The sequence below is a fragment of the Thermobia domestica genome, chromosome 3, assembly GCF_964235325.1.
Source record: "Thermobia domestica chromosome 3, izTheDome1.hap1.1, whole genome shotgun sequence".
Classification (NCBI taxonomy): domain Eukaryota; kingdom Metazoa; phylum Arthropoda; class Insecta; order Zygentoma; family Lepismatidae; genus Thermobia; species Thermobia domestica.
The window spans coordinates 3,395,036-3,420,617 of NC_137456.1; the positions used below are offsets into that span (position 1 = coordinate 3,395,036).

At 38.3% G+C, this 25,582-nt stretch overlaps 1 protein-coding gene across 3 annotated transcripts in view; it reads right to left on the reverse strand.

Annotated features, from left to right (window-relative positions):
- The window catches only part of LOC145682379 (sodium/calcium exchanger 1-like), a 296,233-nt gene that overhangs the window by 25,458 nt on the left and 245,193 nt on the right, over positions 1 to 25,582 (reverse strand). For all 3 annotated transcript variants that reach the window (XM_081753971.1, XM_081753970.1, XM_081753969.1), the window contains exons 7-11: positions 25,178 to 25,271; positions 23,575 to 23,719; positions 21,766 to 21,959; positions 19,674 to 19,818; positions 18,535 to 18,713 (exon numbers count right to left, since the gene is read on the reverse strand). In XM_081753971.1, the coding sequence (XP_081610097.1) occupies positions 18,535 to 18,713; positions 19,674 to 19,818; positions 21,766 to 21,959; positions 23,575 to 23,719; positions 25,178 to 25,271 (757 nt within the window). The remainder of the gene's footprint in view (positions 1 to 18,534; positions 18,714 to 19,673; positions 19,819 to 21,765; positions 21,960 to 23,574; positions 23,720 to 25,177; positions 25,272 to 25,582) is intronic.

The following is a 25,582-nucleotide window of genomic DNA, read 5'->3' on the forward strand; positions in this document are numbered from 1 at the left end:
TTCAAAGTTCTTAAAGACCTCACCATGGACTACAGAGATCAACGAATTATCTTCAAGCTGTGCAAGAACTAGACAGCATTGATAGGCAAACAAACTTAAAAAAAAAAAAAAAAAAAAAAAAAAAAAAGTTGAGAATGCTTCAAGAGCATTGCCAGAATTAAAATGAAAAGAATTAATATTTCTTATTAACTTCTACAGGCTTTATACCAATTGTTCTATGTACTTTATTATTATACTCATTAAACAATTCTTGTAATATATCTATCCATTTATAATTTCCTTCAGTACTCAATTTTTTCCATATGCTTTGCTTAACAATTCTGTTAAAATGGTCCACGATATGTTGTTTTACGAAGACACATGCTCAAAATGGAAGGCTCAAAATTGAAAAATTCGCAAAATATCTCTGTATCTCTCTATGACTTACGGTTCCTGAGATATGGCTCCTTAAATCTCCCGAAATGCGAACCCTTTTTGGCCAATATCTGGAAAACGGTGGCCACCGGTTACTATTTGGTTGATCAACACCAATATCATCTCTCTATGACTTACGGTCCCCGAGAAATGGCTCCTTAAATCTCCCGAAATCGGAACGTTTTTTGGCCAATATATAGGGAACGGTAAGAGTGACACGAAAAATTCCATCACTTTCTCAGATAGTTTTTGATGCTCTATCGAATGGAGGGTTCAAATCCCTATGACTTACGGTTCCTGAGATATGGCTCCTTAAATCTCCCGAAATCGGAACTTTTTTTGGCCAATATATAGGGAACGGTAAGAGTGACACGAAAAATTCCATCACTTTCTCAGATAGTTTTTGATGCTCTATCGAATGGAGGGTTCAAATCCCTATGACTTACGGTTCCTGAGATATGGCTCCTTAAATCTCCCGAAATCGGAACTTTTTTTGGCCAATATATAGGGAACGGTAAGAGTGACACGAAAAATTCCATCACTTTCTCAGATAGTTTTTGATGCTCTATCGAATGGAGGGTTCAAATCCCTATGACTTACGGTTCCTGAGATATGGCTCCTTAAATCTCCCGAAATCGGAACTTTTTTTGGCCAATATATAGGGAACGGTAAGAGTGACACGAAAAATTCCATCACTTTCTCAGATAGTTTTTGATGCTCTATCGAATGGAGGGTTCAAATCCCTATGACTTACGGTTCCTGAGATATGGCTCCTTAAATCTCCCGAAATCGGAACTTTTTTTGGCCAATATATAGGGAACGGTAAGAGTGACACGAAAAATTCCATCACTTTCTCAGATAGTTTTTGATGCTCTATCGAATGGAGGGTTCAAATCCCTATGACTTACGGTTCCTGAGATATGGCTCCTTAAATCTCCCGAAATCGGAACTTTTTTTGGCCAATATATAGGGAACGGTAAGAGTGACACGAAAAATTCCATCACTTTCTCAGATAGTTTTTGATGCTCTATCGAATGGAGGGTTCAAATCCCTATGACTTACGGTTCCTGAGATATGGCTCCTTAAATCTCCCGAAATCGGAACTTTTTTTGGCCAATATATAGGGAACGGTAAGAGTGACACGAAAAATTCCATCACTTTCTCAGATAGTTTTTGATGCTCTATCGAATGGAGGGTTCAAATCCCTATGACTTACGGTTCCTGAGATATGGCTCCTTAAATCTCCCGAAATCGGAACTTTTTTTGGCCAATATATAGGGAACGGTAAGAGTGACACGAAAAATTCCATCACTTTCTCAGATAGTTTTTGATGCTCTATCGAATGGAGGGTTCAAATCCCTATGACTTACGGTTCCTGAGATATGGCTCCTTAAATCTCCCGAAATCGGAACTTTTTTTGGCCAATATATAGGGAACGGTAAGAGTGACACGAAAAATTCCATCACTTTCTCAGATAGTTTTTGATGCTCTATCGAATGGAGGGTTCAAATCCCTATGACTTACGGTTCCTGAGATATGGCTCCTTAAATCTCCCGAAATCGGAACTTTTTTTGGCCAATATATAGGGAACGGTAAGAGTGACACGAAAAATTCCATCACTTTCTCAGATAGTTTTTGATGCTCTATCGAATGGAGGGTTCAAATCCCTATGACTTACGGTTCCTGAGATATGGCTCCTTAAATCTCCCGAAATCGGAACTTTTTTTGGCCAATATATAGGGAACGGTAAGAGTGACACGAAAAATTCCATCACTTTCTCAGATAGTTTTTGATGCTCTATCGAATGGAGGGTTCAAATCCCTATGACTTACGGTTCCTGAGATATGGCTCCTTAAATCTCCCGAAATCGGAACTTTTTTTGGCCAATATATAGGGAACGGTAAGAGTGACACGAAAAATTCTATCACTTTCTCAGATAGTTTTTGATGCTCTATCGAATGGAGGGTTCAAATCCCTATGACTTACGGTTCCTGAGATATGGCTCCTTAAATCTCCCGAAATCGGAACTTTTTTTGGCCAATATATAGGGAACGGTAAGAGTGACGCGAAAAATTCCATCACTTTCTCAGATAGTTTTTGATGCTCTATCGAATGGAGGGCTCAAATCCCTATGACTTACGGTTCCTGAGATATGGCTCCTTAAATCTCCCGAAATCGGAACTTTTTTTGGCCAATATATAGGGAACGGTAAGAGTGACACGAAAAATTCCATCACTTTCTCAGATAGTTTTTGATGCTCTATCGAATGGAGGGTTCAAATCCCTATGACTTACGGTTCCTGAGATATGGCTCCTTAAATCTCCCGAAATCGGAACTTTTTTTGGCCAATATATAGGGAACGGTAAGAGTGACACGAAAAATTCTATCACTTTCTCAGATAGTTTTTGATGCTCTATCGAATGGAGGGTTCAAATCCCTATGACTTACGGTTCCTGAGATATGGCTCCTTAAATCTCCCGAAATCAGAACTTTTTTTGGCCAATATATAGGGAACGGTAAGAGTGACACGAAAAATTCTATCACTTTCTCAGATAGTTTTTGATGCTCTATCGAATGGAGGGTTCAAATCCCTATGACTTACGGTTCCTGAGATATGGCTCCTTAAATCTCCCGAAATCAGAACTTTTTTTGGCCAATATATAGGGAACGGTAAGAGTGACACGAAAAATTCTATCACTTTCTCAGATAGTTTTTGATGCTCTATCGAATGGAGGGTTCAAATCCCTATGACTTACGGTTCCTGAGATATGGCTCCTTAAATCTCCCGAAATCAGAACTTTGTTTGGCCAATATATAGGGAACGGTAAGAGTGACACGAAAAATTCTATCACTTTCTCAGATAGTTTTTGATGCTCTATCGAATGGAGGGTTCAAATCCCTATGGCTTACGGTTCCTGAGATATGGCTCCTTAAATCTCCCGAAATCAGAACTTTTTTTGGCCAATATATAGGGAACGGTAAGAGTGACACGAAAAATTCTATCACTTTCTCAGATAGTTTTTGATGCTCTATCGAATGGAGGGTTCAAATCCCTATGACTTACGGTTCCTGAGATATGGCTCCTTAAATCTCCCGAAATCAGAACTTTTTTTGGCCAATATATAGGGAACGGTAAGAGTGACACGAAAAATTCTATCACTTTCTCAGATAGTTTTTGATGCTCTATCGAATGGAGGGTTCAAATCCCTATGACTTACGGTTCCTGAGATATGGCTCCTTAAATCTCCCGAAATCAGAACTTTTTTTGGCCAATATATAGGGAACGGTAAGAGTGACACGAAAAATTCTATCACTTTCTCAGATAGTTTTTGATGCTCTATCGAATGGAGGGTTCAAATCCCTATGACTTACGGTTCCTGAGATATGGCTCCTTAAATCTCCCGAAATCAGAACTTTTTTTGGCCAATATATAGGGAACGGTAAGAGTGACACGAAAAATTCTATCACTTTCTCAGATAGTTTTTGATGCTCTATCGAATGGAGGGTTCAAATCCCTATGACTTACGGTTCCTGAGATATGGCTCCTTAAATCTCCCGAAATCAGAACTTTTTTTGGCCAATATATAGGGAACGGTAAGAGTGACACGAAAAATTCTATCACTTTCTCAGATAGTTTTTGATGCTCTATCGAATGGAGGGTTCAAATCCCTATGACTTACGGTTCCTGAGATATGGCTCCTTAAATCTCCCGAAATCAGAACTTTTTTTGGCCAATATATAGGGAACGGTAAGAGTGACACGAAAAATTCTATCACTTTCTCAGATAGTTTTTGATGCTCTATCGAATGGAGGGTTCAAATCCCTATGACTTACGGTTCCTGAGATATGGCTCCTTAAATCTCCCGAAATCAGAACTTTTTTTGGCCAATATATAGGGAACGGTAAGAGTGACACGAAAAATTCCATCACTTTCTCAGATAGTTTTTGATGCTCTATCGAATGGAGGGTTCAAATCCCTATGACTTACGGTTCCTGAGATATGGCTCCTTAAATCTCCCGAAATCAGAACTTTTTTTGGCCAATATATAGGGAACGGTAAGAGTGAGGCGAAAAATTCTATCACTTTCTCAGATAGTTTTTGATGCTCTATCGAATGGAGGGTTCAAATCCCTATGACTTACGGTTCCTGAGATATGGCTCCTTAAATCTCCCGAAATCGGAACTTTTTTTGGCCAATATATAGGGAACGGTAAGAGTGACACGAAAAATTCCATCACTTTCTCAGATAGTTTTTGATGCTCTATCGAATGGAGGGTTCAAATCCCTATGACTTACGGTTCCTGAGATATGGCTCCTTAAATCTCCCGAAATCGGAACTTTTTTTGGCCAATATATAGGGAACGGTAAGAGTGACACGAAAAATTCCATCACTTTCTCAGATAGTTTTTGATGCTCTATCGAATGGAGGGTTCAAATCCCTATGACTTACGGTTCCTGAGATATGGCTCCTTAAATCTCCCGAAATCGGAACTTTTTTTGGCCAATATATAGGGAACGGTAAGAGTGACACGAAAAATTCCATCACTTTCTCAGATAGTTTTTGATGCTCTATCGAATGGAGGGTTCAAATCCCTATGACTTACGGTTCCTGAGATATGGCTCCTTAAATCTCCCGAAATCGGAACTTTTTTTGGCCAATATATAGGGAACGGTAAGAGTGACACGAAAAATTCCATCACTTTCTCAGATAGTTTTTGATGCTCTATCGAATGGAGGGTTCAAATCCCTATGACTTACGGTTCCTGAGATATGGCTCCTTAAATCTCCCGAAATCGGAACTTTTTTTGGCCAATATATAGGGAACGGTAAGAGTGACACGAAAAATTCCATCACTTTCTCAGATAGTTTTTGATGCTCTATCGAATGGAGGGTTCAAATCCCTATGACTTACGGTTCCTGAGATATGGCTCCTTAAATCTCCCGAAATCGGAACTTTTTTTGGCCAATATATAGGGAACGGTAAGAGTGACACGAAAAATTCCATCACTTTCTCAGATAGTTTTTGATGCTCTATCGAATGGAGGGTTCAAATCCCTATGACTTACGGTTCCTGAGATATGGCTCCTTAAATCTCCCGAAATCGGAACTTTTTCAGCCAATATATAGGGAACGGTAAGAGTGACACGAAAAATTCCATCACTTTCTCAGATAGTTTTTGATGCTCTATCGAATGGAGGGTTCAAATCCCTATGACTTACGGTTCCTGAGATATGGCTCCTTAAATCTCCCGAAATCGGAACTTTTTTTGGCCAATATATAGGGAACGGTAAGAGTGACACGAAAAATTCCATCACTTTCTCAGATAGTTTTTGATGCTCTATCGAATGGAGGGTTCAAATCCCTATGACTTACGGTTCCTGAGATATGGCTCCTTAAATCTCCCGAAATCGGAACTTTTTTTGGCCAATATATAGGGAACGGTAAGAGTGACACGAAAAATTCCATCACTTTCTCAGATAGTTTTTGATGCTCTATCGAATGAAGGGTTCAAATCCCTATGACTTACGGTTCCTGAGATATGGCTCCTTAAATCTCCCGAAATCGGAACTTTTTTTGGCCAATATATAGGGAACGGTAAGAGTGACACGAAAAATTCCATCACTTTCTCAGATAGTTTTTGATGCTCTATCGAATGGAGGGTTCAAATCCCTATGACTTACGGTTCCTGAGATATGGCTCCTTAAATCTCCCGAAATCGGAACTTTTTTTGGCCAATATATAGGGAACGGTAAGAGTGACACGAAAAATTCCATCACTTTCTCAGATAGTTTTTGATGCTCTATCGAATGGAGGGTTCAAATCCCTATGACTTACGGTTCCTGAGATATGGCTCCTTAAATCTCCCGAAATCGGAACTTTTTTTGGCCAATATATAGGGAACGGTAAGAGTGACACGAAAAATTCTATCACTTTCTCAGATAGTTTTTGATGCTCTATCGAATGGAGGGTTCAAATCCCTATGACTTACGGTTCCTGAGATATGGCTCCTTAAATCTCCCGAAATCGGAACTTTTTTTGGCCAATATATAGGGAACGGTAAGAGTGACACGAAAAATTCCATCACTTTCTCAGATAGTTTTTGATGCTCTATCGAATGGAGGGTTCAAATCCCTATGACTTACGGTTCCTGAGATATGGCTCCTTAAATCTCCCGAAATCGGAACTTTTTTTGGCCAATATATAGGGAACGGTAAGAGTGACACGAAAAATTCCATCACTTTCTCAGATAGTTTTTGATGCTCTATCGAATGGAGGGCTCAAATCCCTATGACTTACGGTTCCTGAGATATGGCTCCTTAAATCTCCCGAAATCGGAACGTTTTTTGGCCAATATATAGGGAACGGTAACAGTGACACGAAAAATTCCATCACTTTCTCAGATAGTTTTTGATGCTCTATCGAATGGAGGGCTCAAATCCCTATGACTTACGGTTCCTGAGATATGGCTCCTTAAATCTCCCGAAATCGGAACTTTTTTTGGCCAATATATAGGGAACGGTAAGAGTGACACGAAAAATTCCATCACTTTCTCAGATAGTTTTTGATGCTCTATCGAATGGAGGGCTCAAATCCCTATGACTTACGGTTCCTGAGATATGGCTCCTTAAATCTCCCGAAATCGGAACTTTTTTTGGCCAATATATAGGGAACGGTAAGAGTGACACGAAAAATTCCATCACTTTCTCAGATAGTTTTTGATGCTCTATCGAATGGAGGGTTCAAATCCCTATGACTTACGGTTCCTGAGATATGGCTCCTTAAATCTCCCGAAATCGGAACTTTTTTTGGCCAATATATAGGGAACGGTAAGAGTGACACGAAAAATTCTATCACTTTCTCAGATAGTTTTTGATGCTCTATCGAATGGAGGGTTCAAATCCCTATGACTTACGGTTCCTGAGATATGGCTCCTTAAATCTCCCGAAATCGGAACTTTTTTTGGCCAATATATAGGGAACGGTAAGAGTGACACGAAAAATTCCATCACTTTCTCAGATAGTTTTTGATGCTCTATCGAATGGAGGGTTCAAATCCCTATGACTTACGGTTCCTGAGATATGGCTCCTTAAATCTCCCGAAATCGGAACTTTTTTTGGCCAATATATAGGGAACGGTAAGAGTGACACGAAAAATTCCATCACTTTCTCAGATAGTTTTTGATGCTCTATCGAATGGAGGGTTCAAATCCCTATGACTTACGGTTCCTGAGATATGGCTCCTTAAATCTCCCGAAATCGGAACTTTTTTTGGCCAATATATAGGGAACGGTAAGAGTGACACGAAAAATTCCATCACTTTCTCAGATAGTTTTTGATGCTCTATCGAATGGAGGGTTCAAATCCCTATGACTTACGGTTCCTGAGATATGGCTCCTTAAATCTCCCGAAATCGGAACTTTTTTTGGCCAATATATAGGGAACGGTAAGAGTGACACGAAAAATTCCATCACTTTCTCAGATAGTTTTTGATGCTCTATCGAATGGAGGGTTCAAATCCCTATGACTTACGGTTCCTGAGATATGGCTCCTTAAATCTCCCGAAATCGGAACTTTTTCAGCCAATATATAGGGAACGGTAAGAGTGACACGAAAAATTCCATCACTTTCTCAGATAGTTTTTGATGCTCTATCGAATGGAGGGTTCAAATCCCTATGACTTACGGTTCCTGAGATATGGCTCCTTAAATCTCCCGAAATCGGAACTTTTTCAGCCAATATATAGGGAACGGTAAGAGTGACACGAAAAATTCCATCACTTTCTCAGATAGTTTTTGATGCTCTATCGAATGGAGGGTTCAAATCCCTATGACTTACGGTTCCTGAGATATGGCTCCTTAAATCTCCCGAAATCGGAACTTTTTTTGGCCAATATATAGGGAACGGTAAGAGTGACACGAAAAATTCCATCACTTTCTCAGATAGTTTTTGATGCTCTATCGAATGGAGGGTTCAAATCCCTATGACTTACGGTTCCTGAGATATGGCTCCTTAAATCTCCCGAAATCGGAACTTTTTTTGGCCAATATATAGGGAACGGTAAGAGTGACGCGAAAAATTCCATCACTTTCTCAGATAGTTTTTGATGCTCTATCGAATGGAGGGCTCAAATCCCTATGACTTACGGTTCCTGAGATATGGCTCCTTAAATCTCCCGAAATCGGAACTTTTTTTGGCCAATATATAGGGAACGGTAAGAGTGACACGAAAAATTCCATCACTTTCTCAGATAGTTTTTGATGCTCTATCGAATGGAGGGTTCAAATCCCTATGACTTACGGTTCCTGAGATATGGCTCCTTAAATCTCCCGAAATCGGAACTTTTTTTGGCCAATATATAGGGAACGGTAAGAGTGACACGAAAAATTCCATCACTTTCTCAGATAGTTTTTGATGCTCTATCGAATGGAGGGTTCAAATCCCTATGACTTACGGTTCCTGAGATATGGCTCCTTAAATCTCCCGAAATCGGAACTTTTTTTGGCCAGTATATAGGGAACGGTAAGAGTGACACGAAAAATTCCATCACTTTCTCAGATAGTTTTTGATGCTCTATCGAATGGAGGGTTCAAATCCCTATGACTTACGGTTCCTGAGATATGGCTCCTTAAATCTCCCGAAATCGGAACTTTTTTTGGCCAATATATAGGGAACGGTAAGAGTGACACGAAAAATTCCATCACTTTCTCAGATAGTTTTTGATGCCCTATCGAATGGAGGGTTCAAATCCCTATGACTTACGGTTCCTGAGATATGGCTCCTTAAATCTCCCGAAATCGGAACTTTTTTTGGCCAATATATAGGGAACGGTAAGAGTGACACGAAAAATTCCATCACTTTCTCAGATAGTTTTTGATGCTCTATCGAATGGAGGGTTCAAATCCCTATGACTTACGGTTCCTGAGATATGGCTCCTTAAATCTCCCGAAATCGGAACTTTTTCAGCCAATATATAGGGAACGGTAAGAGTGACACGAAAAATTCCATCACTTTCTCAGATAGTTTTTGATGCTCTATCGAATGGAGGGTTCAAATCCCTATGACTTACGGTTCCTGAGATATGGCTCCTTAAATCTCCCGAAATCGGAACTTTTTCAGCCAATATATAGGGAACGGTAAGAGTGACACGAAAAATTCCATCACTTTCTCAGATAGTTTTTGATGCTCTATCGAATGGAGGGTTCAAATCCCTATGACTTACGGTTCCTGAGATATGGCTCCTTAAATCTCCCGAAATCGGAACTTTTTTTGGCCAATATATAGGGAACGGTAAGAGTGACACGAAAAATTCCATCACTTTCTCAGATAGTTTTTGATGCTCTATCGAATGGAGGGTTCAAATCCCTATGACTTACGGTTCCTGAGATATGGCTCCTTAAATCTCCCGAAATCGGAACTTTTTTTGGCCAATATATAGGGAACGGTAAGAGTGACACGAAAAATTCCATCACTTTCTCAGATAGTTTTTGATGCTCTATCGAATGGAGGGTTCAAATCCCTATGACTTACGGTTCCTGAGATATGGCTCCTTAAATCTCCCGAAATCGGAACTTTTTTTGGCCAATATATAGGGAACGGTAAGAGTGACACGAAAAATTCCATCACTTTCTCAGATAGTTTTTGATGCTCTATCGAATGGAGGGTTCAAATCCCTATGACTTACGGTTCCTGAGATATGGCTCCTTAAATCTCCCGAAATCGGAACTTTTTTTGGCCAATATATAGGGAACGGTAAGAGTGACACGAAAAATTCCATCACTTTCTCAGATAGTTTTTGATGCTCTATCGAATGGAGGGTTCAAATCCCTATGACTTACGGTTCCTGAGATATGGCTCCTTAAATCTCCCGAAATCGGAACTTTTTTTGGCCAATATATAGGGAACGGTAAGAGTGACACGAAAAATTCCATCACTTTCTCAGATAGTTTTTGATGCTCTATCGAATGGAGGGTTCAAATCCCTATGACTTACGGTTCCTGAGATATGGCTCCTTAAATCTCCCGAAATCGGAACTTTTTTTGGCCAGTATATAGGGAACGGTAAGAGTGACACGAAAAATTCCATCACTTTCTCAGATAGTTTTTGATGCTCTATCGAATGGAGGGTTCAAATCCCTATGACTTACGGTTCCTGAGATATGGCTCCTTAAATCTCCCGAAATCGGAACTTTTTTTGGCCAATATATAGGGAACGGTAAGAGTGACACGAAAAATTCCATCACTTTCTCAGATAGTTTTTGATGCTCTATCGAATGGAGGGTTCAAATCCCTATGACTTACGGTTCCTGAGATATGGCTCCTTAAATCTCCCGAAATCGGAACTTTTTTTGGCCAATATATAGGGAACGGTAAGAGTGACACGAAAAATTCCATCACTTTCTCAGATAGTTTTTGATGCTCTATCGAATGGAGGGTTCAAATCCCTATGACTTACGGTTCCTGAGATATGGCTCCTTAAATCTCCCGAAATCGGAACTTTTTCAGCCAATATATAGGGAACGGTAAGAGTGACACGAAAAATTCCATCACTTTCTCAGATAGTTTTTGATGCTCTATCGAATGGAGGGTTCAAATCCCTATGACTTACGGTTCCTGAGATATGGCTCCTTAAATCTCCCGAAATCGGAACTTTTTTGGCCAATATATAGGGAACGGTAAGAGTGACACGAAAAATTCCATCACTTTCTCAGATAGTTTTTGATGCTCTATCGAATGGAGGGTTCAAATCCCTATGACTTACGGTTCCTGAGATATGGCTCCTTAAATCTCCCGAAATCGGAACTTTTTTTGGCCAATATATAGGGAACGGTAAGAGTGACACGAAAAATTCCATCACTTTCTCAGATAGTTTTTGATGCTCTATCGAATGGAGGGTTCAAATCCCTATGACTTACGGTTCCTGAGATATGGCTCCTTAAATCTCCCGAAATCGGAACTTTTTTTGGCCAATATATAGGGAACGGTAAGAGTGACACGAAAAATTCCATCACTTTCTCAGATAGTTTTTGATGCTCTATCGAATGGAGGGTTCAAATCCCTATGACTTACGGTTCCTGAGATATGGCTCCTTAAATCTCCCGAAATCGGAACTTTTTTTGGCCAATATATAGGGAACGGTAAGAGTGACACGAAAAATTCCATCACTTTCTCAGATAGTTTTTGATGCTCTATCGAATGGAGGGTTCAAATCCCTATGACTTACGGTTCCTGAGATATGGCTCCTTAAATCTCCCGAAATCGGAACTTTTTTTGGCCAATATATAGGGAACGGTAAGAGTGACACGAAAAATTCCATCACTTTCTCAGATAGTTTTTGATGCTCTATCGAATGGAGGGTTCAAATCCCTATGACTTACGGTTCCTGAGATATGGCTCCTTAAATCTCCCGAAATCGGAACTTTTTTTGGCCAATATATAGGGAACGGTAAGAGTGACACGAAAAATTCCATCACTTTCTCAGATAGTTTTTGATGCTCTATCGAATGGAGGGTTCAAATCCCTATGACTTACGGTTCCTGAGATATGGCTCCTTAAATCTCCCGAAATCGGAACTTTTTTTGGCCAATATATAGGGAACGGTAAGAGTGACACGAAAAATTCCATCACTTTCTCAGATAGTTTTTGATGCTCTATCGAATGGAGGGTTCAAATCCCTATGACTTACGGTTCCTGAGATATGGCTCCTTAAATCTCCCGAAATCGGAACTTTTTTTGGCCAATATATAGGGAACGGTAAGAGTGACACGAAAAATTCCATCACTTTCTCAGATAGTTTTTGATGCTCTATCGAATGGAGGGTTCAAATCCCTATGACTTACGGTTCCTGAGATATGGCTCCTTAAATCTCCCGAAATCGGAACTTTTTTTGGCCAATATATAGGGAACGGTAAGAGTGACACGAAAAATTCCATCACTTTCTCAGATAGTTTTTGATGCTCTATCGAATGGAGGGTTCAAATCCCTATGACTTACGGTTCCTGAGATATGGCTCCTTAAATCTCCCGAAATCGGAACTTTTTTTGGCCAATATATAGGGAACGGTAAGAGTGACACGAAAAATTCCATCACTTTCTCAGATAGTTTTTGATGCTCTATCGAATGGAGGGTTCAAATCCCTATGACTTACGGTTCCTGAGATATGGCTCCTTAAATCTCCCGAAATCGGAACTTTTTTTGGCCAATATATAGGGAACGGTAAGAGTGACACGAAAAATTCCATCACTTTCTCAGATAGTTTTTGATGCTCTATCGAATGGAGGGTTCAAATCCCTATGACTTACGGTTCCTGAGATATGGCTCCTTAAATCTCCCGAAATCGGAACTTTTTTTGGCCAATATATAGGGAACGGTAAGAGTGACACGAAAAATTCCATCACTTTCTCAGATAGTTTTTGATGCTCTATCGAATGGAGGGTTCAAATCCCTATGACTTACGGTTCCTGAGATATGGCTCCTTAAATCTCCCGAAATCGGAACTTTTTTTGGCCAATATATAGGGAACGGTAAGAGTGACACGAAAAATTCCATCACTTTCTCAGATAGTTTTTGATGCTCTATCGAATGGAGGTTCAAATCCCTATGACTTACGGTTCCTGAGATATGGCTCCTTAAATCTCCCGAAATCGGAACTTTTTTTGGCCAATATATAGGGAACGGTAAGAGTGACACGAAAAATTCCATCACTTTCTCAGATAGTTTTTGATGCTCTATCGAATGGAGGGTTCAAATCCCTATGACTTACGGTTCCTGAGATATGGCTCCTTAAATCTCCCGAAATCGGAACTTTTTTTGGCCAATATATAGGGAACGGTAAGAGTGACACGAAAAATTCCATCACTTTCTCAGATAGTTTTTGATGCTCTATCGAATGGAGGGTTCAAATCCCTATGACTTACGGTTCCTGAGATATGGCTCCTTAAATCTCCCGAAATCGGAACTTTTTTTGGCCAATATATAGGGAACGGTAAGAGTGACACGAAAAATTCCATCACTTTCTCAGATAGTTTTTGATGCTCTATCGAATGGAGGGTTCAAATCCCTATGACTTACGGTTCCTGAGATATGGCTCCTTAAATCTCCCGAAATCGGAACTTTTTTTGGCCAATATATAGGGAACGGTAAGAGTGACACGAAAAATTCTATCAATTTCTCAGATAGTTTTTGATGCTCTATCGAATGGAGGGTTCAAATCCCTATGACTTACGGTTCCTGAGATATGGCTCCTTAAATCTCCCGAAATCGGAACTTTTTTTGGCCAATATATAGGGAACGGTAAGAGTGACACGAAAAATTCTATCACTTTCTCAGATAGTTTTTGATGCTCTATCGAATGGAGGGTTCAAATCCCTATGACTTACGGTTCCTGAGATATGGCTCCTTAAATCTCCCGAAATCGGAACTTTTTTTGGCCAATATATAGGGAACGGTAAGAGTGACACGAAAAATTCCATCACTTTCTCAGATAGTTTTTGATGCTCTATCGAATGGAGGGTTCAAATCCCTATGACTTACGGTTCCTGAGATATGGCTCCTTAAATCTCCCGAAATCGGAACTTTTTTTGGCCAATATATAGGGAACGGTAAGAGTGACACGAAAAATTCCATCACTTTCTCAGATAGTTTTTGATGCTCTATCGAATGGAGGGTTCAAATCCCTATGACTTACGGTTCCTGAGATATGGCTCCTTAAATCTCCCGAAACCGGAACTTTTTTTGGCCAATATATAGGGAACGGTAAGAGTGACGCGAAAAATTCCATCACTTTCTCAGATAGTTTTTGATGCTCTATCGAATGGAGGGTTCAAATCCCTATGACTTACGGTTCCTGAGATATGGCTCCTTAAATCTCCCGAAATCGGAACTTTTTTTGGCCAATATATAGGGAACGGTAAGAGTGACACGAAAAATTCCATCACTTTCTCAGATAGTTTTTGATGCTCTATCGAATGGAGGGTTCAAATCCCTATGACTTACGGTTCCTGAGATATGGCTCCTTAAATCTCCCGAAATCGGAACTTTTTTTGGCCAATATATAGGGAACGGTAAGAGTGACACGAAAAATTCCATCACTTTCTCAGATAGTTTTTGATGCTCTATCGAATGGAGGGTTCAAATCCCTATGACTTACGGTTCCTGAGATATGGCTCCTTAAATCTCCCGAAATCGGAACTTTTTTTGGCCAATATATAGGGAACGGTAAGAGTGACACGAAAAATTCCATCACTTTCTCAGATAGTTTTTGATGCTCTATCGAATGGAGGGTTCAAATCCCTATGACTTACGGTTCCTGAGATATGGCTCCTTAAATCTCCCGAAATCGGAACTTTTTTTGGCCAATATATAGGGAACGGTAAGAGTGACACGAAAAATTCCATCACTTTCTCAGATAGTTTTTGATGCTCTATCGAATGGAGGGTTCAAATCCCTATGACTTACGGTTCCTGAGATATGGCTCCTTAAATCTCCCGAAATCGGAACTTTTTTTGGCCAATATATAGGGAACGGTAAGAGTGACACGAAAAATTCCATCACTTTCTCAGATAGTTTTTGATGCTCTATCGAATGGAGGGTTCAAATCCCTATGACTTACGGTTCCTGAGATATGGCTCCTTAAATCTCCCGAAATCGGAACTTTTTTTGGCCAATATATAGGGAACGGTAAGAGTGACACGAAAAATTCCATCACTTTCTCAGATAGTTTTTGATGCTCTATCGAATGGAGGGTTCAAATCCCTATGACTTACGGTTCCTGAGATATGGCTCCTTAAATCTCCCGAAATCGGAACTTTTTTTGGCCAATATATAGGGAACGGTAAGAGTGACACGAAAAATTCCATCACTTTCTCAGATAGTTTTTGATGCTCTATCGAATGGAGGGTTCAAATCCCTATGACTTACGGTTCCTGAGATATGGCTCCTTAAATCTCCCGAAATCGGAACTTTTTTTGGCCAATATATAGGGAACGGTAAGAGTGACACGAAAAATTCCATCACTTTCTCAGATAGTTTTTGATGCTCTATCGAATGGAGGGTTCAAATCCCTATGACTTACGGTTCCTGAGATATGGCTCCTTAAATCTCCCGAAATCGGAACTTTTTTTGGCCAATATATAGGGAACGGTAAGAGTGACACGAAAAATTCCATCACTTTCTCAGATAGTTTTTGATGCTCTATCGAATGGAGGGTTCAAATCCCTATGACTTACGGTTCCTGAGATATGGCTCCTTAAATCTCCCGAAATCGGAACTTTTTTTGGCCAATATATAGGGAACGGTAAGAGTGACACGAAAAATTCTATCACTTTCTCAGATAGTTTTTGATGCTCTATCGAATGGAGGGTTCAAATCCCTATGACTTACGGTTCCTGAGATATGGCTCCTTAAATCTCCCGAAATCGGAACTTTTTTTGGCCAATATATAGGGAACGGTAAGAGTGACACGAAAAATTCCATCACTTTCTCAGATAGTTTTTGATGCTCTATCGAATGGAGGGTTCAAATCCCTATGACTTACGGTTCCTGAGATATGGCTCCTTAAATCTCCCGAAATCGGAACTTTTTTTGGCCAATATATAGGGAACGGTAAGAGTGACACGAAAAATTCCATCACTTTCTCAGATAGTTTTTGATGCTCTATCGAATGGAGGGTTCAAATCCCTATGACTTACGGTTCCTGAGATATGGCTCCTTAAATCTCCCGAAATCGGAACTTTTTTTGGCCAATATATAGGGAACGGTAAGAGTGACACGAAAAATTCCATCACTTTCTCAGATAGTTTTTGATGCTCTATCGAATGGAGGGTTCAAATCCCTATGACTTACGGTTCCTGAGATATGGCTCCTTAAATCTCCCGAAATCGGAACTTTTTTTGGCCAATATATAGGGAACGGTAAGAGTGACACGAAAAATTCCATCACTTTCTCAGATAGTTTTTGATGCTCTATCGAATGGAGGGTTCAAATCCCTATGACTTACGGTTCCTGAGATATGGCTCCTTAAATCTCCCGAAATCGGAACTTTTTTTGGCCAATATATAGGGAACGGTAAGAGTGACACGAAAAATTCTATCACTTTCTCAGATAGTTTTTGATGCTCTATCGAATGGAGGGTTCAAATCCCTATGACTTACGGTTCCTGAGATATGGCTCCTTAAATCTCCCGAAATCGGAACTTTTTTTGGCCAATATATAGGGAACGGTAAGAGTGACACGAAAAATTCTATCACTTTCTCAGATAGTTTTTGATGCTCTATCGAATGGAGGGTTCAAATCCCTATGACTTACGGTTCCTGAGATATGGCTCCTTAAATCTCCCGAAATCGGAACTTTTTTTGGCCAATATCTCGGGAATGGTAAGAGTGACGCGAGAAAGTCCATCACTTTCTCAGATAGTTTTTGATGCTCTATCGAATGGAAGGCTCAAAATTGGGAACTTCTCAAATGACAGACACACACACGCAGAGAGAGAATTCAGTAACGAACTTCTAAAGTTCGTTGAATATTTAAGAGAGTGAAGCAAGAATGCAGACTACCACCACTGCTGTCCTACTCTATATCGAGGAAGCACTACAAGAATAAAGGAACGGAAATATCTGGAGAGTTAAAATCAATGATAGGCACGCTTTGCAGATGATATTACCCTAGTGCTAGAAAAAGGTGATAGTACGGATTCTTTATAGAACTTTTAAACAAATTGTTAAAAGAGAAATGCATACTGAAAATATATAAAAATAAACCCAAAATAATGAAATACACAAAAAGACAAGATGAGAATGTTGACGTTTGGCTAGATGCAGGCAAGTTGGCACAAGTTACAATATTCTGCTACTTGGGCAGCTTAATCTCATCATGATAGAAGAGGTGAGAAAGTAGTAGTCAGAGCCAGATTCGCAGATGCTCAAGGAGCTTTCAATCATAAAAAAATTACTGACAAGTACAACTATATCAGTGATGATATTAAAAAAAAAAAATGTTTTATAAAAGTCTTTGTATAGAGTGTTGGAACGTAAAGATCTGAAAGTTGAACAATCGTAGAAATTGACAAAGAAAAATCAGAGCGTTCGAAATGTGATGTTGGAGTAGCATGTTTATCTCCTGTATGAACAAAGTGAGCACTGAGACAGTGGCAAAGGGAGCAAAATAAGAGCGACAGCTGATGTTAAGCAATTGAAAAAAGAATAAAGTCATTGATGACCCCATCTACATGATACTCAGATTGGTGTAAAACTTGATTGCAGGGAGAATGGAGGCTAGAAAAAAATGAAAGGAAATGACTAAGATTAACTTCATAAAAGAAGTGAAGAAGGCACGCCCAAACGTCGAAAGTAAAGAACTGGCCGCTCCACACGATACTTCTGAATAACACGAGAAGACTAATGTTACCAACCAACTACCCACGGTTGACTTGCCCAACAAGATGGACTATAGTCCGCCTTACTCGAATTGACGTATGGCCTAAACCAATAAGCTTGCAGTGCGCTGTTGCCAAACCTTCAGCGAGATATCTAACCATTCATAAATGACCATAAATATGAACAAAATCAATTACAAAAGATTAAATTCCTTACTGAAGGTTTGGAATCAGCGCACTACGAGCTTATTGGCTGACGTTATGCGCCAATTCAGGTGACGCGGACTATAGTAATATATTATAATCAGCATTAATGCATAAGCTAATTTAAGTTTATAGCTTCTTGTTGCTTAACGACAAAATAATAATTGTTACGTTATCCTAAAAATCGTATCAGAAGACCTTTTTGAGCTTGGGGGAGGGGGGAACCAAAAATAAAGCCCTGCCTAGATATTTTGTTGTGAATAGAATATTGCGGGCACTGTGGCTCAATGGTAGAGTGCTTACCTCTGGTGCGTTAAGTTCCTGGTTCGACTCCCGACCAAATAAGATTGTGGTGGACAACATCGTGTTCATGGGTTTTCTCATGGTATTTTCATTTCCTTTCACGTTTTCATTCCACCATCATTCATTTGCCTTAGTCATTCGTTTCCTTTAGCCTAAAGGGCATAATCTAGGACTTTAAAGTGAAATATTTCATTTTCAATTAATTTCAAAGTTAATAGAATATTACATTGGAAACCTGTAATCATACCTTCCATCCAAAGGTAAGGAAATGCATGAGGTAGTCAACCCAGGTTGCTGTTTCGAGATCTCCTCCGTTGACGTTCATGGCGTCTCGTATCTGTTTGCCCCAAGTGTCTTGGTGGACTCTCAGAGCATCCATGTTGGCGTTCGTCAACTTCATCAAGTGACCCATCACACTGTTGAAATCTGAAAATTAATATCCAAAATTACTTTCTGTCTTTAAAGAACATGCACCTAAAACATTTCCTTTTACAATAAATTCGGAAATGGGTTGTACATAATCCGAAGTAATATGGAATAGGTAGTATGTTATACCAATGTAGATTAACCGATAGTCCGTCACCCCTCTATCTATAAGCAATGTAACAAATAGTGTATTCAAATATGACTATTTGTCCATTAATTTATTTGCTTTTATACAATTCAATAGCAATCGATTTTCGACTCATCCTAGCGGGCTGTTTTATGTAAAATTGGGAGGACAAATAACACTATATGGAATTCCATGGCTCTAGCCTGTTTATTTCTTTACACAAAAATTGTAATAAAGAAATTGACATTAAAAAAAGAAGTAGATTGCAGTAATCTAAGTGACAAAAAAATTAACAGAATGAATTAATAAATTCTGCATTCAAGTAATCACTTTCTTGATAAAGAATATATATATATAAGTTATGTTAGGAGACCTTGTTCGAATTGCGGCAAGAGATGGAAACGATATTCCTGACTGAAATGAGTGTTTTCAGTGAAGCAAAGTGATAATTCTTAAAAGGCACATACTCTTAGACAGTTTGCTGCAAATATTCAGTGCACATAATAATAATAATAATAATAATAATAATAATAATAATAATAATAATAATAATAATAATAATAATAATAATAATCAGCAGCAGCAGCAGCAGCAGCGGCACAGCGAATTAGTTACCTTTTTCTAACTTTCAGTTAAAGAAACATTATTATTCTCTGTTAATTAACCGCTCAATATGGTAATGTACTTCCCAAGTTTTAAATAATCGTTTATCCTTTAATTGTTGTACGGATGAGTTACTAGTCCCTAAGAGGTAACGTTAACTTAAGCTTTGTTTTTCTTAGAAATTCTGAGAGAAAAGGTAAATTCTAGGAAAACAGGGCCCCTAGACTTACCATCATCATTGGTGATGGTGACTGCTACTCTGTTGATGTTTCCTATTCTGGCTCCTCCGGACGGCTCGAACAGTTCAATCTCAAAGCATTCATCTTTCTCTGGATCCATATCATCTATTATGGGAATTTCCAACACTCTTAAAATCTGTAAAACACAATTATTTTCAATTAATATCAACATAGCTATGATTTTATACTTTAATAGCCAGCATTCGATATTCTTTCCATAAGATGAAATTATGTAAGTTTTTACATTGTTACTAAGTTCGCAAAAAATGCGGCAAGCAACTATTACAAATATCGAACTAAAGACAAGAGAGTATCTTAACCTTTTCGCTGAGGAATTAAATTTCCGAGTGATACCTGAAAAAAGGCAATTATTCAGCAGAAATTTAAATCTTTTTTTCTTTTTGGAAATTTGCTTTTAAGACACTTATATTAAATTAACGTAGTCTTTTTATTGTCCAATATAACTATAACAGATCACATTTAAAGACAAAAATAATGTTAGGTGAATATTTTAAATTCACGAAGTGCAATAGTGTGTACAATTAGTGCTGAAACTGTTTGAAATTCATAAATTGACTGCAATGCAACGCATTATCGCTGTCAAATGTTCCGTATACAAGGAACGACTGAAGTCGAATATCACAGTGAAGTGTAAACAAAAATAGAAGTTATGGACTAAAGTCTAATATCGCAGCCAAAGGCTAAAATTATCAGTTCGATTAAAGTCGAATTTTGCAGCGAAAGAGTTAAAATAAATTTCCAGTTTTCGACCTCAATTGAACCACAGTATATGTTTAATGTTGTTACTCTGAGTTTACTAGCAATCACTCAAGCATAGGTTCCTCGCCTGAACATAAATTGACCGCTCATGATTGGAAGTAGTAGACAAAGGATTCTAGTACTAACAATCTGCACCCTTCTTATCAGATGATGATCCTCACTACTCAGAATCTGTCTGTCTTCTGTCTGACTGAAAGATTGAACGGTATTATATATTTGGTAATTTTAGGATAGATAATAATTCGGAATTGCAGACCGTATGGTAACCTGCCGAGTCATTAACTTTCTTTCAAAACCGAATCAGCAGGATTCTGCATACTGCTTAACTTACGGACACACAAGTTTCTTCATTCAGACGCAAGGAAGTGCTAAGTCACTGAAATACACATTTCAGCGATTGTGTTGTGTACAACAAACAATGACATAATTCAAGACGACATAAACATGTTCCACCTAGTTTCTTAAATTCTGTCGGCATAAAATATTTGTCTGTCTGATTTTAGACGATTCGAGCACAATAAGACTAATTCCAAATTAAATACAGGGAGTGAAAAATTAGTCTAGAACAGAATTAAATTCAATCCTCCGATACGTAAATTCAAAATACGTCAACTTTGTCGTCTTTTAATTTCTATTTATTGATAAAATCCTGAAATAATGTGCAAACTGATATGACGTATTTTGATATGACGCTCCTATAGATCGTCTCTCATTGCATGACTAGACAAAACAACTAAAAGTCCAGTTCCTCTGCCTTTATGAGATTTAGGATTTAGATTTTTGGGCTTTCGGCATCTATGGCCATGTTAGCCCGTCACGTTTGAGGGATGACGTCCCTCAGCGAGCACACTATCCGAGGAAAGGGAAGGAAGAAAGAATTGGGGAAGGAAGGAAGCGGCCTGGGATCTATGTTAGGTACCACCCCGGCATTTGCCTGGTGAAAATTAGGAAGACCTTATTCAGGGTGGCTGGGCTGAAAAAGCTTTCTACACTTTTTCGACCGAATAGCCCCGTCCTTTGCCTTTATTGTATGAGAAATTCACATCAACATCAGTAACCCATTCTTTAATAGCTAAGAACAAATATACTTGAGGGTATTTAGTAAATACAGTTTCAATGCCCAAAGTAAGAGTGGAGTAATTTTAAAACTTAAGCAACAGGGTTAATCTTAAATTCTTATCAACATGTGGCAAAACATGTTTTGGACACACTAAATGCTGATTCAAGAACAGATACCATTCAAAACAGCAAAACTTTTACCGAAAAACTTATACACTAGCACAAAGTTCAAAGAAATACCTACTTCAGTGTGTTTGAAGACAACTTCTCCTTCGCCACCGATGTAATCTTTGCCGTTGATAGCGGTTTTATCGATCGTTCTCCATTTCACGGCCACTTCGCCATCTGCTCCATTCTTACGAACAACTGGAATCTCCACTGTACCAATACTCTCCTTCACAAGCAGACCTCGCTTTTGGAACGATATTACTCCAGGCTCTGCAAGTGAAATTGAGTTTACGAGAAATATCACTAACTACAAAATTCTTTCAAAATATTATGTTCAGATATATATGGTTTAATTTCTAGCTCAGATAAAATTATATTAATACTTGTGACGACAAACAGCCCAATGGGATGTGAGCGTAAATATGACTACATTAAGAAATAAATCATAATAAAAGAAAGTACACAATGGTTTGTTGATCATAATGCAAAAAAGTTATCACTCAAATATATACCGTAATATTTAAGAACAAATCGAGTAACTAAGCTAGCGGAATTTGACTAGGATATAATTTTTATTAAAAATGTGAGAGAGAAATGAAGCAATTTGTGTAAAATTAAAAATAATATATATTAAGCTTGAGATTTAATAAAGATAACTCATATATTTATTCTTTATTTCAAGTTTTGTTTAGATCTAATGAGGTACAAGTTTCAAGAATTAGCTTTTCAATAAGTCATAGTTTGTATCAGACATTTTTTGTAAGCATGGGCGGAGCTATGGAAGAGGGCATGGGAGGAATTGCCCCCCCAACTTTTTTACAAAAATAAAAATACCACCTATAACATGGCCACCTAGCACGATCTGTCAAAATTTGCGAGACTGTACGGTTGTTTTGACAGGAATTTCGGTTCTGAGAACTCGTCTAGGAGGTATTCCACAGGTCCGAGACCGATCAAAAGGTCTACCCCCAGCATCCAATTCCTAACTCCGCCCATGTTGTAAGGTACATTGTTGTGTATAATGTAGTACTTGACTATGATACACTTCTAAACTGCTCAACTATTCTGAAACCATGTGTTCTTATTGACGATTGTATAAAAAAAAATGAGTAAGATAAAGTAAAAATCGAGAATATTGTGGAAAGAAAATAACTGTACTATACGCATCAATTACATTAATAAAATACCATAGTATACAGTATCTTGCCGCAAGTTTACGAAAGTGAGAATCAAAATGACTTGCTCACCTTCACTCTCGACCGAGGAAAATACTAGTTAGTATTGAAAGCTGTAGATGAACTTAAATAAACAGCAGAGAGAAATAAACAGAAAATGTTAACAAAAATAATTTTAATTAAATAACCATGTTAACTTGCATATGTATATATATGATTGTATAATGTGTAATATTAATAAGGTTAGTCAAGGCTCCATCTCACTTTTATTCATGACTATGTATTTATGTCGTTAAAGGATGGAGAAGACTTCATCGCTTTAACATTGCACATTACGTAAGTCATATAAAATGTATAACTCGTAGGATATGATGCTTTGCTTTTTTAAAATTTCAACACTTCCAGTGTACCCCTAAAAATATAATAAAGAAACAACGGCCATTTCTTAAATACTCAATTAGAACTGAACAATCTACACAAAATTTGCAATCGACCAGTGAAAACGGCATCTTTCTAGAGCCTATGAAGAGAATCGCTGTCGAAAGGATTGACAACAAACATAGAAACTTTTTCTTGACCATAAACACATAAATCTAGGACATTAATATATAGATTGCTACTTAAATTTGTAGCTTTCAAACTTTTATACTCAACAACATAATACAAGAAATTCAATTTTGTATTTTACTTCTTTGCCTCTCACCACCTACCATCATCATTAAGGATTGTAATCTCCATTATCCGGATACGACCCAATTGACACTTTTCGATGCCTTCTTCATCGACAACAGCAAGTTTCAGGAAAAACTCCTCATCTGGCTCCCATTGGTTGTCGTTCACAATTTCTACCATTATCTGAAACGTAACAAAATGAAGATAACTCATATTTTAACACAAAATACCATCTCACACATTTCTTTCAAGATAAACTATCACTCACCTTTAATATTCCTTGAATAATTTCGGCAACCAATCCTGTTGCCTTCGAAGATAGTATACACAGGGTGTTTCAAAACAGCACCGACAACGTTTGGGAGGTGATTCCTGATACCAAGATAAGATGAAACCAACCTGGATATCAACCAAGTATAGGCCAACCTGGATGCACAAATGCTTCCTTTCGGAGTTATAGATTGCCGAAAACATGAAAAAACGAATTTAAAGGCCCATAGCTCCAATACAATGGGACCTACCGAAGTCGGGTTTAAACTTTATTTAGGAACTAGTATCTGTCTATCCAAATATCCAAGTCTCACAATCCTGCGGTACTTCCGCAACATTTTTTATAGAAGTAGTTGGTGGTGAGTACTTCAAACTATATGCCCGTAACCAAACTGCCTCTACAAAAATTGTTGCTTCAGTACCGCACGATTCTGAAAGATGTGTTTTTGGATAGCGCATATATTAGTTCCTAATTCTTTACCCGACTACGGTAGGTTTCATAGTATTGGAGCTATGGGCCTTTAAAGTTCATTTCTTCATGTTTTCGGCAGCCTATAACTCCGAAAGGAAGCATTTGTGCACCCAGGTTGGTCTATACTTTTCGTCTTATCTTGGTTTCAGGAATCACCTCCCAAACGGTGTCGGTGTTCAGTGGTAGAACGTTCACCTCTGGTGCGTGAGGTCCTTGGTTCGATCCCAGTTCGCACCAAGTGAGCTTTGTGGTGAACAAACACCGCATGCGTGGATTTCCTCAGGGTTCTCCCGTTTTCTCCCACTTTCTTCATTCCACCATTTCATTCATTTCTCATCATCACCATCTCAGTTAGCCTAATCGATATAACCGTGGGACGTAAAAGTAACGATTTCATTTCATTTCATTTCAAAGCTCTACGTATTGCATATAGTAACACACGCTGTAATGGCGTAAATTGTGTCAGGTATTAGGAATACATTTTTCAGGACGCAATGTTCGTTTATGGAGATAGTTCTTTTACCAACCTAACTTAATTAATCTTGCCTAAATAATCTATATTCACAGTAGTATTTTTCATCTCTCATATACTGAAAATTCTGCCGAGGGAAATCTGAAATTACTATTGCTCTTATCCATCAGCTACATAAGCTACATAAACAACACTAACAAAATAACTGTAATACGTATATTGCATTGCCTGTATAGACAGTTTTCAAGCAAAATAAGGCTCCAATAAATAAACAAATAAATAAATAAATAAATATAGATTTAAACTCTCCCAAGCTCTCAAACTTCAAATCAACGCTCTCCAAGAAAGGCGTTCATAAATAAGTGTCTTATAACCTATTAATTTTAAGATATTCTAAATAAATGATTTATCTCTATCATTATCTCACCTGTTTCTCTGTTTCTTGTGGACCAAAAGTTAGAATTTCATTAACTGGAATGTAATCCTCATGCTCCTGAGCAGTTCCATCAATTGATTCCACCCTAGAAAATAATCAAAACAAATTAAATGCTGGCAGCCAACAAGCAGATCGCATGCCATTTTATTTGATTTCTATTACAACTGATCGTTAAGCTTTTGCTTTACACAAATAATCATTACCGTATAATAATGAAGAGAATAAGCTATCCAGTGTTCTTATTAAATTAAGTAACAAAAATACACAGAAAAATTTCGGAGATAAAATTCCACATCTGTAATAATAAATAGTAGCTTAACTTTGTCATGGAAACTGGTTTTCAAGATATATAGCTGGAAGAATATGGTACACGGGTCGTTCGCTAATTTAAAGTGA